The 22,765-nt window shown below is 51.2% G+C and overlaps 6 protein-coding genes across 6 annotated transcripts; 2 read left to right on the top strand and 4 right to left on the bottom strand.

Moving 5' to 3' along the window:
• Positions 1–2,170: 2,170 nt before the first annotated feature.
• Positions 2,171–5,658, bottom strand: M437DRAFT_59711 (acetyl-CoA synthetase-like protein; the record flags this gene model as incomplete). The annotated part of the gene is made up of 3 exons (XM_041023624.1): positions 2,171–2,964; positions 3,194–4,397; positions 4,453–5,658. 3 exons carry the CDS (start codon positions 5,656–5,658, stop codon positions 2,171–2,173), a joined length of 3,204 nt encoding a protein of 1,067 aa, XP_040875316.1.
• Positions 5,659–7,518: 1,860 nt separating this feature from the next.
• M437DRAFT_34896 (DNA glycosylase) lies at positions 7,519–8,226 on the bottom strand (the record flags this gene model as incomplete). The annotated part of the gene is made up of 2 exons (XM_041019291.1): positions 7,519–7,683; positions 7,717–8,226. Coding segments are annotated over 2 exons (675 nt in total), but the record flags the coding sequence as incomplete, so codon positions are not given.
• Positions 8,227–12,168: 3,942 nt separating this feature from the next.
• On the bottom strand, positions 12,169–13,089 carry M437DRAFT_79151 (eukaryotic translation initiation factor 3 subunit J; the record flags this gene model as incomplete). The annotated part of the gene is made up of 3 exons (XM_041027117.1): positions 12,169–12,858; positions 12,914–12,999; positions 13,071–13,089. The coding sequence occupies 3 exons, from the start codon at positions 13,087–13,089 to the stop codon at positions 12,169–12,171; spliced, it is 795 nt and encodes a 264-aa protein (XP_040875318.1).
• Positions 13,090–13,581: 492 nt separating this feature from the next.
• M437DRAFT_59674 (clathrin heavy chain) lies at positions 13,582–19,093 on the top strand (the record flags this gene model as incomplete). Its single annotated transcript, XM_041023617.1, has 5 exons — positions 13,582–13,620; positions 13,671–13,703; positions 13,748–13,774; positions 13,827–17,000; positions 17,321–19,093. The coding sequence occupies 5 exons, from the start codon at positions 13,582–13,584 to the stop codon at positions 19,091–19,093; spliced, it is 5,046 nt and encodes a 1,681-aa protein (XP_040875319.1).
• A 660-nt stretch (positions 19,094–19,753) lies between these two features.
• M437DRAFT_59778 (uncharacterized protein) lies at positions 19,754–20,949 on the top strand (the record flags this gene model as incomplete). Its single annotated transcript, XM_041023635.1, has 2 exons — positions 19,754–20,533; positions 20,599–20,949. 2 exons carry the CDS (start codon positions 19,754–19,756, stop codon positions 20,947–20,949), a joined length of 1,131 nt encoding a protein of 376 aa, XP_040875320.1.
• A 1,226-nt stretch (positions 20,950–22,175) lies between these two features.
• Positions 22,176–22,664, bottom strand: M437DRAFT_88762 (uncharacterized protein; the record flags this gene model as incomplete). Its single annotated transcript, XM_041028898.1, has 1 exon — positions 22,176–22,664. One exon carries the CDS (start codon positions 22,662–22,664, stop codon positions 22,176–22,178), a length of 489 nt encoding a protein of 162 aa, XP_040875321.1.
• Between the last annotated feature and the right edge of the window lie 101 nt (positions 22,665–22,765).

The raw sequence follows: 22,765 nt of genomic DNA on the forward strand, positions 1-22,765 counted from the left end.
CAATCGAAATGCATTCTGAAACGCGACAATCAGGTGTGGTGATCTCCCTAATGCTTCTGATTGGCTGCGCCTTCCCCACGTTGGCTCGCCGTCCTCCGACCCAGTGTTTCATATCGACCTTCTGAAGTTGGCCATTCTCGAAAGCTTCCCAAAAGCACACTTCAATATACATCATAATCAAAAATGATATCGCTAGGACCCAATCGATTGGCGGTGCAATTCGACTCAAGACTCTTCGACTTCTTCATCCCTACGGACCCTGCCACTGGCCTTCCAACGTCGATCGTTAATTTTCTGCAGACCCTTGTGCGCGCGCGTGTGTGTGCACCGTCGCTCGGTTCTCTGCCCTGTGGAAATGATCCCACATACGCCAACGGCATGCCAGGTACGAGTACGCTTCGATAGATTTGACTTCATAAACTTTTCAACAGGTTATAACACTTCTCGCTTGATTTGCTAAATTGTATTGAGCCGCTCCATATGTTCTGCCATTGACTTTTTCTCTGCCCCTTGAACTTCAGATGCGACTCATGTTTCCTGGTGTGGAAAGATTCAGATCTCCGGCAAAAGCTTCCGCCTTCCGATTTTCGTTCTTCAACTCCGAGTACGAGACGGGCAACGCTTTCCGAGTATCTGAATCATTCATCGCCGATGGGCAGGATTGAGCTATACACGCTATTTCTGTTTGTCGAGTCGTCTTGCTTTCGTCGCACATTTGCGACGTAATTGTCATCTCGCAGAATAATCTGAGCTTGGTGAGTGCTGTGGTTGCATAACTTGGCTCTGCAGCAGATTAAGACAATCGACAAGCACAACTGCCAAAAACGGGCTTTCAGCTGGGGATTGACTCAGTCTGCCGCCCAAAACCGGCGGTACGGCAATGACCTGATCTTCACAACCTACGTCATTCTTTATCTGTACGAGTCTGAGACCGTGTGAGATTTCTATGGCTCATGCAGGTACGCGATGCAGGAACACAAGGGTCGACCGAAAGGAGCAGATCTGCTCGTCTATTCTGCCTCCATAAGGCTGTTCTCGCTTGTTTCCCCAGGGTATACAAGAGATACAAAGACTTTTACTACGCTTGCCGAACCGAATCTGTCATCGGCAATTCTCATTGGGAAGTCTTTTCTGTGCGAGCATAATACAACTGTGGCTTTTATGAGGTCTAGTGCTCTGTTCTGATGATCGCCCCACAAGAGGCCGGGGAATAGGCTTAGTCTTCTTCTAGCCCTGTGCTTCCCGGCGACGAACTCCCCGACCGCGTCGTCTTGGCTAGCTTGGTCGAATTGACGGACTCGCGACCCGCATGGAATCGGTCCAAGCCACACGGTGTCGGAGCGAAAGCACGTGAGGGCGTGGATGCGGCGTGCACGAGCAGACTTCAAGCCAGATCGCCAAGCCCTCGATGTCTTATCCCCTTATCGCGGGACAGCGGGCGCTGCCTCTTGCCGCACCACGCTTCCATACTTGTGTGCTCCCCCTTTGACATGAACAACAGTGACGGCTCCGCTTCGACAGGAGACACTTCGCTAGCGTCATGTAAGGTCACTTGCGCAAGGCCAAACTACCCAGATCCGGGCTTGAGTCCTTACCAACCCTGCACTGAAAAAAGTCGACCCCACTCGATACGCTTAACATCCTCGGAGAGCAAGTACCAGCACCTGGCTCTTCGGCTTGTGCAGCCTTATCCTCCTGCCCTGTAAGGCCTTGACAGGTATTGCGACAAGGTACAATGAGGCTTAGTGAGAGGACGATTACTCAAATCGTCCTTTTCAAATCCCGCTCAACCGATCTCTGCACTTCGGATTTAGAAGCCACCAAGACGTTACGCTCCCACTCCCATCCCCATACCTCTCCCTATACCAAAGGTCGTTATGCCGAGGCCGTGGACGTTCTGCCCATACTGGCCAAATTTCAATCCAGGGGCAAGAGTTCATCGTCGGCAACGCTCTTCATTTCACGCGCACTGGTATTGCATGGATATCACGAGAGTGTGGTTCTATAATCCTTCCCAACAAATGCCTCGGTGGAAGAGAGTAAACTTATGCGAAGAGAGAGAGGGGTTGTGTTTACACAATGATCCCAAAGTCTACGCATCAGATCTGGAATCTGTATACAGAGATCTAGCTGCTGTCAAGATGATGATCTCACGATAATGCCTAGACCTCTACATAGTTGTGTCGATCCAGTCCCAGATCTTGGCAAAATAATGCTCGTCAACAGGACTGACGTCTCGCAGAACCGCAATCGATTGTTTGGTTCTCGACATGTCGAACGGCAAGACAGTCGGTGCCGAACCTCTGTCCTCGGATTCGCGGCGCTCAGGGGCATAAGCCCTCTTCCAATGGTCTAGAAGTTTATATGCGGGGTGATCGGCGCCGTCTCTTTCCTGCATATCTTCGAGTCGCGCTACCCACTTGGGCGGGTCCACAATGTCAAAGGCGTATCGTTTCTTTAGCCATTGCAACATTGTGGGCCATGTAGGACGACGATGCTCGTTTAGCACATGCAGGACATGCGCCCCGTCTCCGCTCCCGTCCACGCTTGCTATTCCTTGCATCAAGGCCGTGGCAGCGAGGTCCACCGGCAGCCAGTCCAAGGTTTCCTTATCGAGGTTCGGTAGTGCGCGAGATACTTTGACACTGCTCAGCATCATCGGCCAGGCCTCGCTGCTATTCCAGATGCCGTGTTGGGTGTCCCCTGAAAGTTGGCCGACTCTGAATATGGCAACGCGACCCTGAAGCAGCGAGCGCTCGTTCGCTCTGCTGCATATTTGTTCGGCGACCCACTTGCTGCGCGAATAACCCAGGGGACTGGCTGCTTCTGGATCGTCGATAATTCTTTCAGGGATTGAAGTGCCTTTGCTGTACGCCATGACACTGGCTACGCTCGAGCAGTATGCAAATCTGGCAGGCTCAGATCTCCCGGACCTCAATGCAAGATTGATGAGATTTGTCACACCTGCATTGGAAACTGCGGTCAGCATCTGGTCTGTTTTGCTATCTTTGTGGTGATGCAGCCCTGCAGCAAATTCATCTAATTGCAATATAGAAAACCTGGTTTCTGGGTGCATAGATTGCAAAAATAGTATTCTATGCACCCTCTGACCAGGTCTTCTGATACAGCGGTGAGAGCTTCAAACGGGCTGGTCACACACTCGTGCATGGGGAGGATTGGGGGCATGACTTACTCGCAATGTTGTCCTTTGCAAAGCTGCGTAAACGCATGCGGAAATTGACACTCCATGCCACGTGCATAACAATTGTAACCTCATGTGCAATCCTTTCGTAATCTCCACTGGAGAGGCCCAGGTGACCATCTCCTAGTGACGTTTGAAGGACTTCAACCTTTGCGTCACCGCTTTGGAGTCCATCAAGGCCGCGCTGTTTGAGAGCCTTGTCAACTCGTTCAATTGAGGCTTGCAATTCAGCTCCTCGGACGAGGCAGTAGACCTTTTTGACAGAATCGAGTTGACGGTAGGAGTTCAGGAGATGAGCCCCTAAAGCCCCCGTTGCACCGGTCAGGACGATAACATCTCCTTTGTCGTTTTCACACTGACCCTGCCCGTTTGTGGACGACGATGGGCTTCTGTTATCAAAGTTGGAATACTGGTCGACGAGTTGAAGCATGAGCTTGTGTTCATCCTCGTCGTCGACAAGCTCTTCACCATGACGCTGCTTGACGACATACTCTGCCAATCGCTTGACCGTTCCACAATCCTCTACCACGTTGAGTGGCAACTGTTTAGTCGATTGTGGTAGCAGTTGTCGAAGGCCATATCTAATCTGCATACCGGCGACCGAGTCAACGCCATAAGAGAACAGGTCTGTGTTATCTTCCAGTTTAGCCTTCTTCGGGACGATAGATTCTATCATCTCGATGATGACATCGAGAACCTTCTCGTCAGGCACGTCACTGACGTTGAAAGAACCCATGTTGGTATACGCCTCGTCGATGTTTTGTGCGAAGCGGGCCTCCACCACACTTCGCTGGAGGGTACCTTTACTGCTCTTCTCTAGCGGCTGATCAAGTACTGCCATGGCAACCAGCATCTTCTTGGGAATACGAGCATGATCCTGACTTTCCGAGTTGAGTTTCTCTATGGCTGGCCAGATCTTCTCTACGAGGTCGTGGTCGGGAATATCTCGAGCCGTTTCTGAGCGGAACAGCAAGGCACCAGGGAACGGTTGTGCGTTTCCGAATATCAGGACGTCGTCTAGAAGATCCGCAGTGGCAATGGCACCTTCAAGTGGAGCTGGGTCGAACTTCTTGCCGGTGATCAGCGTGAGTTGAGAGTCGGCTCGCGAGTGGTATCTCCAGGCATTTGCAATGTTGTCATGTGGTGCAAAGAGATCGGCCGTGGCAAAGGATCCATCATCACGGGTCTTCTTAGCCTGGACGCAGCATGTCAGTCGATGTTCAGTCCCAGATTTTGAGAGCAGATCATACCATGTGTGGCCAACCTGGCTTGATCACCAGTTCAGCTAGACCATCCTCGTTCTTTTCGAACGTAAGGAACTCGGCTCCTTCGTTGCTGCGCAAGTACTGCCATTCCTTGTCTTTTGAATAGTCACGGTGAGATGACATGAGGAAACCACACTCTGCACTACCAAATCTTGAGATAAGATTGATTCCTTTGCCAACCATGCGGTCTCCTACTTCTGCTGGCAAAGCAGCACCACCTACACCGACGATATCCATGTTTTGAAGATATTTGAAGCCTTGTCCATCTGCCTCCATCATCTGAAGTACATACGGTACAGAAGTGAAGTACTTGACAGGAGGAAGACCCTGCTCTGCACTCTCCTTCGCCGCACTCAGGCACTTGATAACGTTTGCTGCGGTGATTGGTATGCCCTTTCCAGGAAACAGCCAAATAAGCGCGCCACTTGTCCATGCTCTGAAAGCGTCTGCTACACCTCCATGGTAGAGTGGTGTGGTTGTGAACATTGCACACTGCTTTCCATTAGGGAAGCAAGGAAGAACACCAGCACCTGCGCGATGCGTTTGCGGGATTGGCTTGGGTACACCAGAAGAGGTTCCAGAGGTATGATGGAGATAGGCAACGTCTGTCTCCTTGACGTTGGGGAAGCTTAGGTCATCCGATATATCCTGTGCCATGATATCCGATAAAGAATGATCCTTGGAATATAGCAACTCAATAGCATGGAGCTCTCCGCCATCGTCGCGGGCGACCGCTTCAGCCTCTTGAGACTGGGTAGAGTAAGTCTCGTCGTGGAATAGGACAGTAGTCTGACATGTTTTGCATAGATGAGCGATGGCTGCTGGCTGACACTGCGGTGCGATGAGAAGCACAGGATGTCCCAGTCGCATGAGAGCAAGCCACGTAAACAGAAACTCCGGTGTGCTTGGGCAAATCAATGCGACTGTTTCCGACTTGGTCAGAAGTTCTCCATGCATCTTTTGTAGCACAGCTGCAACCTTCTTGGAGCCAGTTTGCAGGTCCAAAAAGGTCCAAGTCTTGCTCTTCCATCGGGAGTCCGAGTTGGATGGTATGGCAAATCCGACAGCATGTTGAGATGGTATGGCTTCTGCTTGAGAATCGATGAAGTGGTTGATATTCTTGAAGTTGGAGTTGGTGAGGCCCAAGGATTGCGCCTGCCCTAGAGTACACGTAAAGTACGTGGCAGCCATGTCTGTTTCGTGTCACCAGCGCAGAGTAATCAGTAGTAGATTGAGCGAATAGAAGAGCACGAGACCAGAAAATGGTACAAAGCAAATTGTAACAAAGAATATTTATCCTAGCAAATCACCAAACACACGCCATGATCTCACGATACGTCGCAGAAGGACGCGTTGAGGATGTTGTAATCCACTAAAGCCCACGTCATGAAGTCATCAGTTTCTGGGAAAGAACCACTCAGCCAAGAATCGCAAGAGCCGCAGTTTGGCTGACTTCTTGACTCCAGCATGAACACATCTGCAGAAATACACGGACACACTCTTGTTTCTGGTCGTACGACGCACACAGACATCACTCTCAGCTTCTGTCAAAATTCTGCTGGCGCCGCAAGGTCACTGCTGAAGCCTCGCCGCAGCCACAAGCCGTGGGGTTGGTAGCCAAACACAACGACAGGCAGCAATGCATATGTCTATACGAGCAATGAATTTACATAAAGTTATTGATGCGTATGCTTCTGATAGATTGTCATCAATCCATGCCATCACCAAATAGTGTCGTCTGTTCTGCAAGACAACGCAATTTTTGAGCTGATACTGTGGATTGAGACAGGGTCGTACCCTCAGCAGTATAAAAAACCAACGACGACGATATTGAGCAGCCATGGCACGTGTTCTAAACTTTTTACTTACGTGGTACACCTTCCAGTATTTTCTGGACGACTTTGAGTTGTTTTTGTGGGATCTATGTGTGACCTCCGCTTACAATGTTGGAAAAAAGAATTTATCTATAATTGCTCAGAGATGTGTGCATGACATGCAGTACATTCGATGTGCATTTATGACTGAACGCGCCACAACTCACTGTCACAGCGAAAAGAGTCGGCCGAATGGCCAATCGTAGGAAGAGATCCGAGAGCGGCTTGCAAACAAATATATGATCACCAAGTGTGTATATATATATATGCTGGTTGACGGGACACAGCAGGCTGAAACATTCTGTGTTCCACCACCCGGGCAATGTATACCACTGAGAATTTGGAGTACCATGAACCGCACCATTTTAACCACAATTTCCTAAACAGGTAAGTGTGTGAACTGGGCATCCCGTCCGCTCTGCCATACATAAGCAGTTGCACGGCAGATTAGTGCTACGGTGGGTGGCCACCTGCTGCTGTACGTTTTGTATTTTCTGTCCTTTTCGCTGCTCAATATGGCTTGTTATGTTTCGATTGTAGCATTGAGGGATGTCGATCGACCTTCGAACCTATGCTGTGATAAAGAGGTGGATCCATCAAGGCTTGAACAATTCGAGCGTGATTTTGAACTCTTGTAAGGGACGATAGTTAACGGAGAAATGTTGATCAATGAATTTTGATTTCGCTACAGGATGCTTTGGATGAAACAACGCCAGAGATGCTATCAATGCAATGTGTAGGCCAGCACAAAGACCTATGCAACAGAAACTTGCCGCAACAAGGGTCCAACAAGCTTCTACCTGCGTGCAGCGCGACGACGGCTCGGCGTAGCAGGTACAGGGGCAGAAGCGATCGCATCTGCACGACCGGCTCTAGGTCTCAAACGCGAAGTCATGATCTCGGGGTCTGCGTTAAGGCGTTTGGTGCTGGCAGGTACAGCTGGGGTGGCAGCTTCCTTGGGTGCAGCAGGAGGGGGAGTAGTAGCTGCACGCTTTGCAATAGCACCAGCTGAGTTTCTACCTCTTCTGGTGCGTCGCTTGGGTGCTGGTTCGGCCTCCTCGGCCTTGACTCCGGGGACCAACGCGTCAGGACCTTTGGGTCCTGCGAGCTCTTCCTTGATGGTCGTTGTGTCCTCGTCGTGTGGGTTGAGAGCCACAGGCTCGTCCCAAGTGGCTACACCATCCGATGCTTCGCGCATGAGGGTAGGAGCTGCCTTCTTCTTGTTGCCGGTCAGAGGATCCCACTCCCAGCCTTCACGTAACCACATCCAACGCAAACATGCTCGGAGCTCCTTATCTAACGGCACCACACGCTTCCACTCTGGTTCGAAGACCGAGTCTTCCTTGGCCTGCGACGAAGGCTTGTAACCAGGAACACCTTCACCATTGTAGCCTTCAGCCACACCACGGAACTTGTCACGGCAGAAGATTCTCCAAGAATCCCAAGCGTAGGGTCCAAGTCCATAGATGTGAGCAATTTCCAAAGCGCCGGCTTGAATGCAATCTTCGACATCTTCGTCGACAGTTTCTTTGGGCTTAAGGTGGCGGCCGTTGCCTTTGTTGGGATAGTCCATGGTGCGGAAGAGCTTTCCCTTCTGTGGAGGTTGTCCAACCCAAGTCTCGGCGATCTTGATTAATTTTCTCGCACGCTGGTTCTGGAAGCCTAGACTGTGAATCATCTCGCTGAGCTCGCTGACATTGGCCGCAGCCAAATCAGCCGGCGTAGGATATGTCTCCATTACTTGCTCAAAGATTGGTCTTGCTGCCTTACCATGGGTCTTGTTGAGGAAGGTGACAGCAACTAGTAGACGGAATGGGTCGTTTGCGAGTCTCTCCTGAATCAAGCCGAAGCGAGGTGCCGACAGCTTGGGGAAGGCAACAGCAGATGTTCCGGCTGGCACGCGCTTTCTCTTCGCGTCTGGGGACGGCGTAAAGTGCTCGGAAGTGGTGCCTGTCGAGTTGCGAGGTTTGCGTGTTTTGACCTTCTGTTCCTTCTTCGCACTTTCCGTTAGACCTTCGTCTTCACTTGGTGCCCAGCCTAGTGACGAAGGAGCAGGCGAGTTTGACTTTGAGGATCTGACTTCTTGGTCATCGTTTTCAGCACCAACCTCTGCTTCGTTGGCAGGCTCATCCTTCATCTCGACGTCTTGATTATCTGCGTCAGGCGAGAGCTGGCTCCTTGCAGACTCAGAATTGTGCTCCTCCCTCAAGTTCGATTTTACCATCAACAATCGCTGCTCGAAACTTGCATCTGCACGATCAAGTACCTCTAGAATCTTGATTCGAGCAAGCCGCTCCAATCCGGTCAAGGCGTTACGTGCAGCGGTGGTTTTTGACTTGTAGACTTTTTCCTCACGATCGACTTCGTTCATCAACTTCTCCAATATGTCTTTGTTGTCTTCTGCACTGCCGTCGCCGTCTTCCACAAGCAAGCGTCGAAGTTCCGCGATTCTATTTTCAAAGTTGTCGGTTTCTTCTTCCCAAGCTGCGAGGAAGTCTTTCATAGATTGTGAAAAGGCTTCGGCGGGCTCTTCTGATTCTGATTCCTGATCAGACGGTTGATCAAGATATGCAGTATCTTCCTCTTGAGTTTCAGGAACGTCAAGCTCCTGAGTCTCCGGCACCGGCTTGTCTTCGGCAGGCTCTTCAGGTTCAGTTCTCGAGGTAGTTGGCTGAATGGTATCCTGGATCTCAACGTCTTTGTTACCTGGTTCGCTTGATTCTCTTGCAGCTTCTGGAACTTGCTCGTTCTCTGAAGAAACACTTGTCTGCTCATCGGCTCCTGGCAGGTCATTCAATACCTTGTCGTCGATTTGAGCATCCACTTCTAGGCCAGTACTATCGACAGGCTCTGTGAGTTTGGGATTCTCGTGAGTTTCACGAGTGGCTGGCTCACTAGTTTGTTCTTGGTCCTCAGCAGATGCTGATGCGATTGGTTCAGTTGTCTCTGTGGTCAATGGCTGATATCCACCAAACTCCATCAAATCCTCAGGGCTTGGGATGTCCGGGAGAGGGCTTTGTGCAGAGGGAGCACCATCTGGCACAGTGCTCTCGTGAAATGACTGGAAACCTCCCGAGCTCTCGTCTTTGACCTCTTCGTCAACTTGCTCTGCTTCCTGTTCTTGGATAGAAGGGTTAATGTCATTGTGATCAATTGCCGGACTGATGTTCTGCTGGTCGTCAGTCATGACGACATCGATCGGCAAGGCGTCAGTGTTTGTTTGTTCTTGTGTAGCGTCAACTTCGGTGTCGATTTCCATAGCAGAAGGCTCAGGCTCAGCTACTGGGCTGATTGGAGGCGCAGGAGAAGGCTGCCGGCGCACAGAACTTAGCTTGCGAGCTTGCACAGGAGCTGGCTTTTCGTCATCGCTGTCGCTACTGCTGCTACTGCTGCTGTCATCATCGTCGTCGCTACTGTCATAGCCTAATTTCTTGCCAGCAGCGAAGGCAGCAAACTCGGCAAAGGAGTCATTGACAGACTTTTTGTTGTTGCTTGAGGGCACGGAACCAAATTTTGTCGAAGTAAAGGACGATTGTGGTTTGCTGAAAGAGTTGAGGATCCTGGGCTTCGAAAGAGCAGGTTGCGAGGGAGCAGACGTGAAGCTCGAGGATACTGGTTTCGGGAAATCTGTCTTGCTGACAACCGGACTGCTCTTCTTTTGGTCTAGCTGATAGGGAGGGCTTGGTGCTTCTTCGTCCGAAGAGACGCTGGTCTCTCTGGTTGAAGGAGATTCATGTATCACCTCCGAGGATGACTCCCTTTGAATCGGATCATGGACTGGAAGTCCATCGTTCACCTCTTCCTTAGACGTTTCCTCAGGTTTACCAATGATAGTTTCGGGCACGATTGCTTCCATATCTTCGTCATCCGGAGAGATCATCTCTTGCTCATTTTCCTTATCACTAGATGGATCGGCGATTGCTGATATCGTCGGCTTGCCCAACACTGGTAGGGCAGTGCGTCTGATGAAATCTGACATTGTACTTTCCATGGCCGGTACGTCGTCATCTTGTTCGTCTTCATCTGAGGAGGAGGATGATGATGATGCAGCATCTTCGTTTGGAACCGGTTCCTCCGCAGGTGCTGGCTCTTCGATTAAAACTGGCGCAGCAACAGGAGCTGGATTGGTCACAGAGGATGCGGCAGCAGCGGCAGCGGCAGCGGCAGCTTTCGCCTTGCGTGCTCGCCGCGACTTCTTGCCGCCTTCAGTTGGCGCAGTCTTCTCAGTTTCAGAAATAGTTTGAGGCTCCGCAGCAGATGGTTGAATGGGTTGTTCGGTTTCTACGGGCTTCGACTTCAGCTTCTCAGACTTGTGCCTACTTCTCCTAACCTTCTTAATTTTAGGGTGGGCTTGCACAGCACTTTCCGACGGAGCAGCCTCTGAGTTGTTCAGCTGCACATCCTTGTTCTCTGGAAGTTGTTCCTTGCTGACGCTTGGGGGTGCAGCTGCAGGAGTCTTCTCAGTTTCACCTGTCTCCTTGACGGCCGGTTTCGAAATCAAAGGTACCTCGCCTGCAGCAACTTTCTCGCGCAGCAACTTTTGCTTTTCTCGACGCTTTTGTCTCTTCTGGGAACCCCCAACTGCTACCTCAGCCTCAGTCTTCGGCTTTTTCGAGACCTTCGGAGAATCCTCCTCTCTCTTTCTCTTCTTGTCTTTTTTGTCCTTGTTGTTCTTGTTGTCTTTCTTCTCTTTCTGTGATTGAGGAGCCAGCGCGGCAGGTGCCTTTTGAGCAGCAGGAATGGGCTTGACGGCTTCCTGAGCGGGCTTGTCCTTCAGGTTCAATTCCTTGACCTTAATGTCCATCTCGCGATAGGGTTTAGGATTGGCAGGGGTAGAGGGAAGAGCGGGAGCAGCAGCTGAGTTGGCGGGAGCTGAGGGAGTAGCAGCCGGGCGCTTTTTGACCTCTGCGCGAACGTCCTTGAAATCCAGGCCCTTAGCCTTAAGACCTAGAGCGTCGAAGTAGAGCTTCGTAGTGTCCTTGTCCAGATTCGAAGGGTTCTCAGAAGGTTCGCTCATGTTGGCTACCTTGTCGAAGAAAGTAGTCTTCTGAGACGTTTCGAGGTCGGTGAGGACATCATGGTATTCCTCCTGTGCCATACATTGCAGGATGGCCTTTGTCTCTGGATGGCTCTCGCCAGGAGTGACTCTCAATGCATGCAAATATCTGCTTTGGGCGGCATGGTTGCCGTGAATAATGCGAATGACTTTAGCCGCGGCGGCGACAGGATCCTGGGGTCGCGACGCCATGTCGAGGGGATGTGGTATTTATGGACGCTTTGATGAGAATGCGACTCAAATCATACTGAAGAATCGACCACAGAAAGTGTTGGTCAATGTCGACGACCGAAAAATCGATGAATAAAATAAATTTGGTCCGAGATCTGCGTTTCGCGCCGTCCCCACACTTCAACTCGGCTTTTAGCCCTCACTCCGTTGCTAAAGTTTGTCACACGCGCAGCTTATAATGCACAATACTCAACATATAAGAGTGGTTTGACGACCTCCCAAAGTTTTGACAAGAAAGCATTAGCAACGGGAGGGCACTCTTAATCAGCCAAATAATGGGTAGAGTGATGCAGCTTTTTTGTCTAACAGTCAACTAAAACGCCCACATTGCCATATCAAAAACTTGTTGGAGCATGCATTCAATGCCTTACGCCTTGTGCAAATGCTTCCTGTACTCTCTATCCATTATCCACAAACAAAATCCAGTGTGCTAGAAATCGAACTTGGCTTCAGCTCATCCTTCGGTCGTCGTTTACATGAAATCGTCACTGTCGAGAGTCAGCAATTTGTCATTACACATCTGCACAGCATCAGATTGACTTACTCATCGAGACCATCGTCGTAGGCGGTAGTGTCGGTCTCAAGGTTTCTGGCACCAGCAAGAGTGGTCTTGGTCTTGGCGGCCTTGGTCTTCTTGCCTCCCTTTGCTGCTTCCTTCTCCTCTCTCATCTTCTCGTTGGAGAGAGTGGTCAGACCGCTGGAAACCTTCTTGATCTGGTCGCTAGGGAGCTCCTTGCAAATGTCCTTGACAAACTCCTGCATGAAAAGGGTGTATTGAGCCTTCTTAACGTTTGACACCAGGAGAGGAGCGAGAGTCTCGCGGAGCTTGGCGAACTGGTCCTTGGTGGTGGGGTTGAACAGAGGCATGGCCGAGAGGTCGATGGCGTTGCCGGGCTGCTTCTCGTCGGCGACAGTGATGGCCTTGGGGTTGCTGCGGCTGGCAGGGACGCCGATACCCTCGAAAAGATCCTCGGCGTGCTTAAGGTCAGACTCCTTCTGCTCTCTGCGCAGTCTAGCCTTGCGCTCGGACTCGTCCTCCTCGTCGCTCTCGAAGTCAAGACCTTCCATTCTCTTGCGCATGTTCTCTTGCCTTCTCTCTTCTATTCTCTGACTCTTGGTCTTGTGGTTCTTCTTTGCCTCCTCTTCGGCCTTGGCCTTTGCCTCTGCGGCCTTCTTTGCCTTTTCTCTCTCAACTTCCGAGTCCTCGGCGGCATCCCAGGAATCAAGGACCTGTGCGGGGTGTCAGTGAGTGTTGGGCAGCAAGACGTTTCGAGGTCGCACTCACGTCGTCCTCCTCCTCGTCGTCGAACTTGCCACGGCGGGCGACAATCTGAGGAGAGGCAGGGGCTGAGCCGCTAGACTCCTCGTCGTCTGTGTTATGAGTTAGTATTGTTGTGCAAGCGTTGGTGGGCACGCGGGCGTAGTGGGGGGATGCGACGTACCCCAAGAGTCCTTTGCCATGATTGCGGTTGTATAAAAGTTGCGAAGATGCGACAGTAGAATAGGCGTCTATTAGAGAGCGAGCGGTGTCTTTGTTGCGACGAGAGGGGTGGACAAAGTGGTGAGATGACGGAGTTGGAGGGGTGCCCAGTGATTGTTCTCTACCGACAAAAAAAGATGGTTGTGCTCGCCTGGCTGCCCGAGACGCCAAGACTCTGGGGAGATCGCAATACGTAGCAAGCAGCGCCCAGCCAGAGCGCCAGCTTGATGCTTCAAGTCGTCCCCAGCAATCAACATCCACCACACCCACCTTCTACCTAATTCACTCCCGACCTTCCCGCTTCACTCTCTCGCCGCTTTTGCTTGACGTCTTGACGACTTTCCTTGCATCTGACAGTGAACGCTTCTACGACTTTTCACTCGCAGGGCCGCCATTGCCCCAAGGCTCCACGTTCCTCCTACACGAGCTCCTGATCCCGCCGCCGGATGAGGTAGCCGCCTACACATACCATTATGGCTGCTCTACCCATCAAGTTCACTGAGCTGCTACAGGTATGAAGCCTGCCTCGCTCCAATTGGCCTTCACTGACAACGTTCGACAGCTCACAGCGCTCAACATTGACGTTCGTTCACCCGTCGCAATCCTATACTACAAACATCACTGACCTCGATCCTCTAGCCCAAATCTTTTGGTTTCAACTCTTGTGTAAGACCCTCTCTGCAGTCATTACTTCGACAATCGCTGACGCCTGCTGCAGACATTAGAATCAGATCACTATGTCTGTGTGTGCGACACTGCCTCGGGCGAGGTTGTTATTGTCAACCTCAAGAACAACAACAGCGTCGTGCGTCGCCCTATCAAGGCCGACAATGCCATCATGCACTGGTCAAAAGACATTATCGCCCTGCGTGCCCAGCAGCGCACTCTGCAAATCTTCGACCTGGGCGCAAAGGCCAAGCTCAAGTCGGCCACCATGAACGAGGACGTCGTCTTCTGGAAGTGGTACAGCGATAAGAGCTTGGGTTTGGTCACAGAGACTAGCGTCTACCACTGGGACATTTTCGACCCCAGCCAGACTGCTCCCGTAAAAATGTTCGACCGCAACTCCAACCTGGGCTCCCAGATCATCAACTACAGAGTCAGCCAAGACGAGAAGTGGATGGTTGTTGTCTCCATCTCGTCAGCAGGCGGTCGCGTCGTCGGAAATATGCAGCTCTACTCTCGCGACCGTGGTATCAGTCAGGCAATCGAGGGTCACGCCGCTGCTTTCGGTACCATTCGCTTGGAGGGCGCACCTGCAGACACAAAGGTCTTCACCTTCTGCAACCGTACCGCTACAGGCGCCAAGCTCCACGTTGTGGAGATCGACCACCAGCAAGGCAACCCTGTCTTCCCCAAGAGAGCCGTGGACGTCTACTTCCCGCAAGAAGCCGCCAGCGACTTCCCTGTCTCCATGCAGGTCTCGGAGAAGTACAAGGTCATTTATTTGGTGACCAAGTACGGTTTCATCCACCTTTACGACTTGGAGACTGGTACCGTCATCTTCATGAACCGCATCTCAAGTGAGACCGTCTTTACCACATGCCCCGACAGCGAGTCTTCTGGTATCGTGGGAATCAACCGCAAGGGTCAGGTTCTGTCCGTCAGCCTCGACGAGAACACTGTCATCCCTTACCTCCTTCAGAGCCCCGAGAACGCCGAGCTTGCCTACAAGCTGGCCTCGCGCGGTGGCCTCCCCGGTGCTGACCAGCTTTACCAGCAGCGTTTCGAACACCTCCTGTCCTCTGGCCAATACGCCGATGCCGCAAAGACCGCTGCCAACTCTCCCAATGGCTTCCTTCGCACACCTCAGACCATCGAGCGCTTCAAAGCCTTGCAAGCCCAGCCTGGACAACTCTCCGTCATTCTTCAATACTTCGGTATGCTGCTTGACAAGGGCAAGCTCAACCAGCACGAAACTCTCGAGCTGGCCAGACCTGTCCTGCAGCAGAACCGCAAGCACCTTCTTGAGAAGTGGATGAGCGAGGGCAAGCTTGGTTGCTCCGAGCAGCTGGGTGATATCGTCCGTCTGCACGACCTGAACTTGGCCATGCAAATCTACAAGGAAGCTGGTTGCCCCCAAAAGGTTATCGCCGCAATGGCTGAGTCAGGCAACTTCGACCAAATCCTCTCATACTCCAAGGAGACTGGCTACACACCCGACTTCAACGCTCTTCTCCAGCACATCGTCAGAGTCAACCCTGAGAAGGGTGCCGAATTTGCTACTGCACTGGCCAAGGAGGATGCCAACCTTATCGACACATCCCGTGTCCTCGATGTCTTTATGGCTCAGGGCATGATCCAGCAGGCTACTGCGTTTGGTCTTGACGTTCTTTCGGCTAACAGAGAAGAGGACGGTCCCCTCCAGACTCGCTTGATTGAGATGAACTTGATGAACGCTCCTCAAGTCGCTGATGCTATCCTCGGTAACGAAATGTTCACACACTACGATCGCCCTCGCATTGCCACCCTCTGTGAGCAGGCTGGTCTGTACTCAAGAGCTTTGGAACACTACGAGGACCCTGCAGCCATCAAGCGCGTCATTGTTCAGTCCGACAAGATTCCTGAAGATTTCCTGGTCAACTTCTTTGGCAAGCTCACTCTCGAACTGTCTATGGAATGTATGGATGAGATGCTGAAGGTCAACATCCGCCAAAACCTCGCTGCTGTCATCAACATCTCGAAGAAGTACTCGGACTTGTTTGGCCCTCACCGCATCATCGCTCTGCTTGAGAAGTACAGAACTGCTGAAGGTCTTTACTACTACCTTGGCGGTATCGTCAACCTGAGCGAGGATGAGGAGGTCACCTTCAAGTACATTGAGGCCGCTACCACCATGGGCCAAATTCAAGAGGTTGAGCGCATTTGCAGAGAATCTAACCATTATAATGGTGAGAAGGTAAAGAACTTCCTCAAGGAGGCCAACCTTACCGAGCAACTTCCCCTCATTATCGTCTGCGATCGTTTCAACTTCGTTCACGACCTTGTTCTGTACCTCTACAAGAACCAGCACTTCAAGTCTATCGAGGTCTACGTCCAGCGTGTCAACCCTGGCAGAACCCCTGGAGTTATTGGTGGTCTGCTCGATGTTGACTGTGACGAGAACATCATCAAGAACCTCCTGAGCTCGGTCGACTCGACTGTCATCCCTATCGATGAGCTCGTCTCAGAGGTTGAGTCGAGAAATCGTCTGAAGCTCTTGCTACCTTTCCTCGAGGCCACTCTCCAGGCCGGCAACCAGCAACAGGCTGTTTACAACGCTCTTGCTAAGATTTACATCGACAGCAACAACGACCCTGAGAAGTTCCTCAAGGAGAACGACATGTACGATACTTTGACCGTTGGTAAATACTGCGAGAAGCGTGATCCCAACCTCGCATACATTGCCTACCGCAAGGGTCAAAACGACCTCGAGCTCATCGAGATCACCAACGACAACGCCATGTTCAGAGCCCAGGCTCGTTACTTGCTCGAGCGTGAGGATCTCGAGATCTGGAACTACGTCCTTAGCTCGAACAACATGCACCGTCGTTCTCTTGTTGACCAGGTCATTGCTACCGCCGTTCCCGAGTCGCAAGACCCTGAGCGTGTGTCGATTGCCGTCAAAGCCTTCATTGACGCCGATATGCCCACTGAGCTGATCGAGCTGCTCGAGAAGATCATCCTCGAGCCTTCCGCCTTCAGCGACAACGCCAACCTCCAGAACTTGCTTATGCTCACTGCTTGCAAGTCTGACCGTGCTCGTGTCGCCAACTACATTCAAACCCTTTCTGAGTACAGCCCCGAAGACATTGCCACTCAGTGTATCGAGGTTGGCATGTACGAGGAGGCATTCGAGATCTACAAGAAGCATGGTAACCACACTGCTGCTACTGATGTTCTCGTTGATCACGTAAGTATTACCCCTTCAGTTCCTGTTATTCACTGCCCGCTTAGTACTTGCTGTGCACTTACCCTCTCTCCCCTGCTATCCCGAGAAGCGCAGTCGCGAGATAAGTCACCATCAGAAGGCACGAAATCGAACTGGCAATTGTCGGTCCCATTGAGAGCCATTATTGCTCGCGCTCTCAATGGAAAAAGCCCCTTGCTCGCTTAGATTCGTGCATTTTGACAATCATCCACGTCAGAGAAGCCTCCCTGGGGATGACTCTGCTTGAATTGTCATGCACTATTACCATACTTCAAAGCATGCTAACGTATCTATCTTCTTAGGTTGTTTCTATTGACCGTGCGCAAGAGTACGCTGACCAGGTCGATACTCCTGAGGTCTGGAGCAAGGTCGCTAAGGCCCAACTCGACGGTCTCCGTGTCAGCGACTCCGTTGAGTCTTACATTCGCGCTCAAGACCCCTCCAACTACAACGAGGTCATTGAGATCGCTACTCACGCCGGCAAGGACGAGGACCTTATCAAGTTCCTGCGCATGGCACGCAAGACTCTGCGCGAAATCCCCATCGACACTGCTCTTGCCTTCTGCTTCGCCCGTACCAACCAGCTCAGCGAACTGGAGGACTTCCTCCGCACATCCAACGTCGCCGACATTGAAGCTTCAGGTGACAAAGCTTACGAGGAGGGCTACCACGAGGCTGCCAAGATCTTCTTCACCAGCATCTCGAACTGGGCCAAGCTCGCTACTACTCTGGTTCACCTCGAGGACTACCAAGCTGCTGTTGAGTGTGCTCGCAAGGCCAACAGCGTCAAGGTCTGGAAGCAAGTCAACGAGGCCTGTGTTGCCAAGAAGGAGTTCCGTCTTGCCCAGATTTGCGGTCTCAATTTGATCGTTCACGCCGAAGAGCTCCAGGACCTCATCAAGCAATACGAGTACAACGGATACTTCGACGAGCTCATCTCGCTATTGGAGGCCGGACTTGGTCTCGAGCGCGCTCACATGGGTATGTTCACTGAGTTGGGTATTGCCCTCTCCAAGTACCACCCCGAGCGTGTCATGGAGCACCTGCGTATCTTCTGGGGACGTATCAACATTCCTAAGATGATTCGTGCTTGCGAGGAGGCTCACCTGTGGCCTGAGCTTGTCTTCTTATACGTCCATTATGATGAATTCGATAACGCTGCTCTTGCTATGATGGAGCGTGCTGCCGATGCTTGGGAGCACCACTCTTTCAAGGACACTATCGTCAAGGTTGCCAACTTGGAAATCTACTACAAGGCCCTCAACTTCTATTTGCAGGAGCAACCTTCGCTCCTTACCGATCTGCTTCAGGCTTTGACTCCTCGCATCGACGTCAACCGCGTTGTGCGCATGTTTGAGAAGTCTGACAACATCCCTCTCATCAAGCCTTTCCTTCTCAACGTCCAAACACAAAATAAGCGCGCTGTGAACGATGCTATTAACGACTTGCTTATCGAGGAGGAGGACTACAAGACTCTTCGTGACTCTGTCGAGAACTACGACAACTACGAGGCTGTTGCTCTTGCTCAGCGTCTTGAGAAGCATGACCTGGTCTTCTTCAGACAGATTGCTGCCAACATCTACCGCAAGACCAAGAGATGGGACAAGTCGATTGCACTTTCGAAGCAAGACAAGCTCTTCAAGGATGCTATCGAGACTGCTGCCATGTCAGGCAAGGCTGAGGTTGTCGAGGAGCTTCTCCGCTACTTTGTCGACATTGGCAGTCGCGAGTGCTTCGTGGGTATGCTCTATGCATGCTATGATCTCATTCCCCTGCACGTTGTTATGGAGCTGTCATGGCGTCACGGCCTGAACGACTTCACTATGCCCTTCATGATCAACTACATGTCGCAACAGGCTATGGCAATTGAGCAGCTCAAGAAGGACAACGAGGAGCGCAAGTCAAAAGAGGTGGTTCAGAAGACGGAGCAGGACAACACACCGATTCTTGGAGGATCACGACTGATGCTGACCCAGGGACCGGTTGCAAGTGCACCGAGCCCAGTACCTTACTCGAACGGCGTGATTCCCCAGCCCACCGGATTCCAACCCACAGGATTCGGCGGCTTCAGATGAGTGTGACTGGGGAGAGATAGTATAGAAGCGGGGATGAAACAATGGATGGGGTGCATATGCAGGGCAGCGGCGTGTCCTTGGAGCCCCAGCGCATTGTTGAGGATGAGGGGCGTGCTTGTAGACATGTTGCGGGATGACCGGACTTGGGATCCTTGCAAACAAGTCGTCGACAAAAGACAGTGATGGAGGCGTTGTTGCATGTACTCTTAGTTTAAAGCGTATCAAGTTCGTTTTGGATTGTTCATAAATTTGATGATTCCTGATGAGATGCTGGCTGGATGTGGTCAGAGTTGCGAGGGTCATGGCTGCAGGCAATCCGCGGCGGGGCACAGGCCATTGGGTGATCGCTTTCACATGCCAACGCTTCGCGCACAAGCACAAGCTGGAGCAATGCGAGCAGCATCATCGGCCCACAGTTCCTCATTCGATGGTTGCTTCCCTCCTCTTCGCTCTTGTACTTGACTGTCGCTCTTTCCCTTGCATCTCCGACGACAGTTGACTGCACTTTTCTCTACTCTCGCAGCCACCCGCGTACCAACACGACTTGGATATTTTCTCAGACCCTGAACAATATCTAGAAAAACAGCACACGTGAGATCTGCAAGAACCCGTCCACCACCTTACTCGAGGAAAAGCACACGACACACCTCCTCAGTCGATATGGCCGATCAATCGCCTCCTATCTTGCGACCCCGTCCTCGTCGTCCTTTCGACCTCACCCCCATGTCGTCGACGGCTGGCAACTCCCCCGATGGCCGCGACACGCCCGAAAACCAATCTCCCGGAGCCGACGAGTCAGGCCTTCCGCCCTCTCGTACTCGCTCTTTCCTCAATCTGACTACCTCCACTCTGTTCGGCATCTACTCCCCGGCTGGCTATGCAACCGACCGCGACGAGACGCCCTGGGGCACCGGTGCCCAGACCCCCATCGATAGCAAAGGCATGAACATGGCTGATATCGACGGCAATGTCGATGACGCTCTGATGATGAGAAGCAAGAAGAGAAGAGGCAGTATGCTCGAGGCCTCGACACGGCGTGTACAAAAGCCCAAGAAGAAGACTTTGAAAAACTGGTTCCTGCCCATGGTCGGCAAAAATGTCGTATTGGGTCTTGCTGGCATTGCTTACGGCCAGTTGATTGCACATCTGCATGACAGAAAGACTTTGGTGCCTGTGCAGGTTGAAGGCATGCCTTCGGAGTCGTGGGCATATATTGCCTATTGGTGTTTCAGTGGTGTTGCTTTGGGCCAGGCTTTGCCTTGGGTCGACTCGATTTGGATGAGTGATGGTAGTGGTGAGACTGAGGCGGATAGGGAATACAGGACTTCTGGAAACTTGCGTAGTGCTCAGGACACACATACTCGCAGCCAGAATTGGACTCCTGGTTGGAATGAGGTTGTCAGATTTATTGGTGCTGCTGTGGGCATTGTGTTTGCTATTGTAAGTTCCCTTGATGGCTATTTCTCTTCCCTTTCTTCTGTATCAGTCACTAACCGGAGACACAGCGCCGTCTACCCTGGCAATCACCTCTCCAACTCAGCCTCACCCTCGCCCTCGCAAACCCAGCCATCTGGTACCTCCTCGACCGCACAGGCCCCTGCTTCATCCTCGCTACCACCGTCGCTCTCACCGGCACAGGTCTTCTTCTTTCCATCAACCCAGACTTGATTCCATCGCCTCACACTTCAAACATCCACTCATTCTCAAATGTGGCCAATGCAACGGCAAATGCAATCAGAGGCCAAGATCTGGTGCTGGGTACTTTTACACTCGAAAGTGTAGGCGTGGCTACTTGGATTGCTAGTGTGCTGTTTGTCAGTGCTGTTGCTTTTGGAAACATTGGTCGCAGACTTTAGGATACTCGGTTACTTGCGATCGGCATGGATCAAGAAGGGGGATAATTCGCAACGGCAGATTGATGAACTATTGGTCTGAAATCTTACGCAACAACATCTTGGGTGTGTTGATTCACGCAGACGGGATCATTTGCATGGAAAATGGAGTTTGATAGTGTTTGCTCAAACAATCAAGCAGATCTTGGGATTCTAGATCTAAGCACTTTTGGCTTGATCCAAGAGTTCGACCTTGGCATTCCAATCCAATACTGTCCTTGTCATCACACTTCGGAGCAGGATCCTTGAAGTCCGTACTAACTTGACCGTCCGTGCAAGATATAGGATTGTGAACTCGTCGCGTGGAGCTGCTTCCATCTTAGTTTTCGCTTTGGAATTTTCAGCAACACTGAAGGTACGACCTTGTCTCTTGATGAACAGTTATAGATATCGATATTCTTCTCTCCACAAACATTCTTAGACATGGGGGTATGTTTATAAGCTATTATATGACATGATGATAGGGTGGTTTTGGTGATCCTCGTGGTTAGAGACATGTCTTATCGTCGATGGGTAGATTGAATGTCAATGTCAAGATTTGACCACACCGGTTATACATATAGAGCACACAGCTACATAGGATATAGCTGCAGAGACTGCATGTCTTTCAAATCTCAGACTTGTGAAGTTCTTTGCCACGACAGTCATTGTGGGTGCAAAGTGTCTTATCGAACATGGAGTACAGTTTTGTAGGATAAGGAGGGCACCATTCTGTTCACACTGTTGCACTAGATGAGATTGCTATATGCATGGATGGGATGGTCACAATGCTAGAAGACACCAAGAGCATTGATGTTGTGTTCTTGTATGGTATGTGTGTTTTTACATTGTGGATAGCCCGTCTCTTTTGCAGCCATCGATTGAGCTAGCAATGTGCCATCCTTGTTTTCTTCTTTCGAGCAATGTTGCAGAACTTTGTATCGATGTAGTACTTCAGTTATGTTTCTTCCTGGTCGAAAAAGCAATTTACCTTGTATGAGATGCCATATGCTGCAGCGGCTCTTAGCATTTCACTCTCTGCATACCTACCGCTTGTGTATTCGAGCCGTGTCGAGTCATGCAGTGGTGATGAGCTTTGACTATAACAGATTGAGCAATGGTGTTTTTCGTGCTGGCAAGAACGAACTAGGCATGAGGGTGATCTTGTGTTACCTCATGTTCTTCGATTTGTGTCGACAGAGACAAAAGATCTAGTGATTCGACCATCTGTACATCCAATGGTAGCGACCTTCTTTATCCGCCCTGAAAGCACGATCGACCAAGATGGTTTTCTTCTCGTCAATGAAGCTCTTAGTCAGGACTCTGCGAGGCTGGGCATAGAGCTGGATTATGTTCGGGAACTGTTTGAGCAGTTCGACAACCATCGTGCTTCTGGTCTTTGGGAAGCGGTTAGTACGACAGAAGCTGATGTCCACACTGCGGACAAGATGGAGAACACCCAGACGGCCCAGTGTTTGTACACATTCGGTGAGGTGTTTTGTAAGTTTTGCGGCTGAATACTCCTTGAAGAAGAGTCTGCGAAAGATGTATAGTGTGGCATAAGATCGACAGGTCTTGCTGGTGAGACTAAGACTGAGAAAAGTTTTATGATACTGGCGCTTGTATTCTCCGCTTTTGTCGATGACTTCGCAGATCTCATAAAAGAGCTCTGGGGGAAGACTTTCAAGTGGAGAAGACATCCTGAGACGAAATGTTCGTGGTCTTTGTCGACTGCAGCGGGCGGTGACAATTGGTGGTGAATGAGATCTGGTGTTTTGCATGCGCAATTGGCGAGATGAAG

Source organism: Aureobasidium melanogenum (genome assembly GCF_000721775.1).
Source record: "Aureobasidium melanogenum CBS 110374 unplaced genomic scaffold scaffold_34, whole genome shotgun sequence".
In the NCBI taxonomy this organism is placed as follows: Eukaryota; Fungi; Ascomycota; class Dothideomycetes; order Dothideales; family Saccotheciaceae; genus Aureobasidium; species Aureobasidium melanogenum.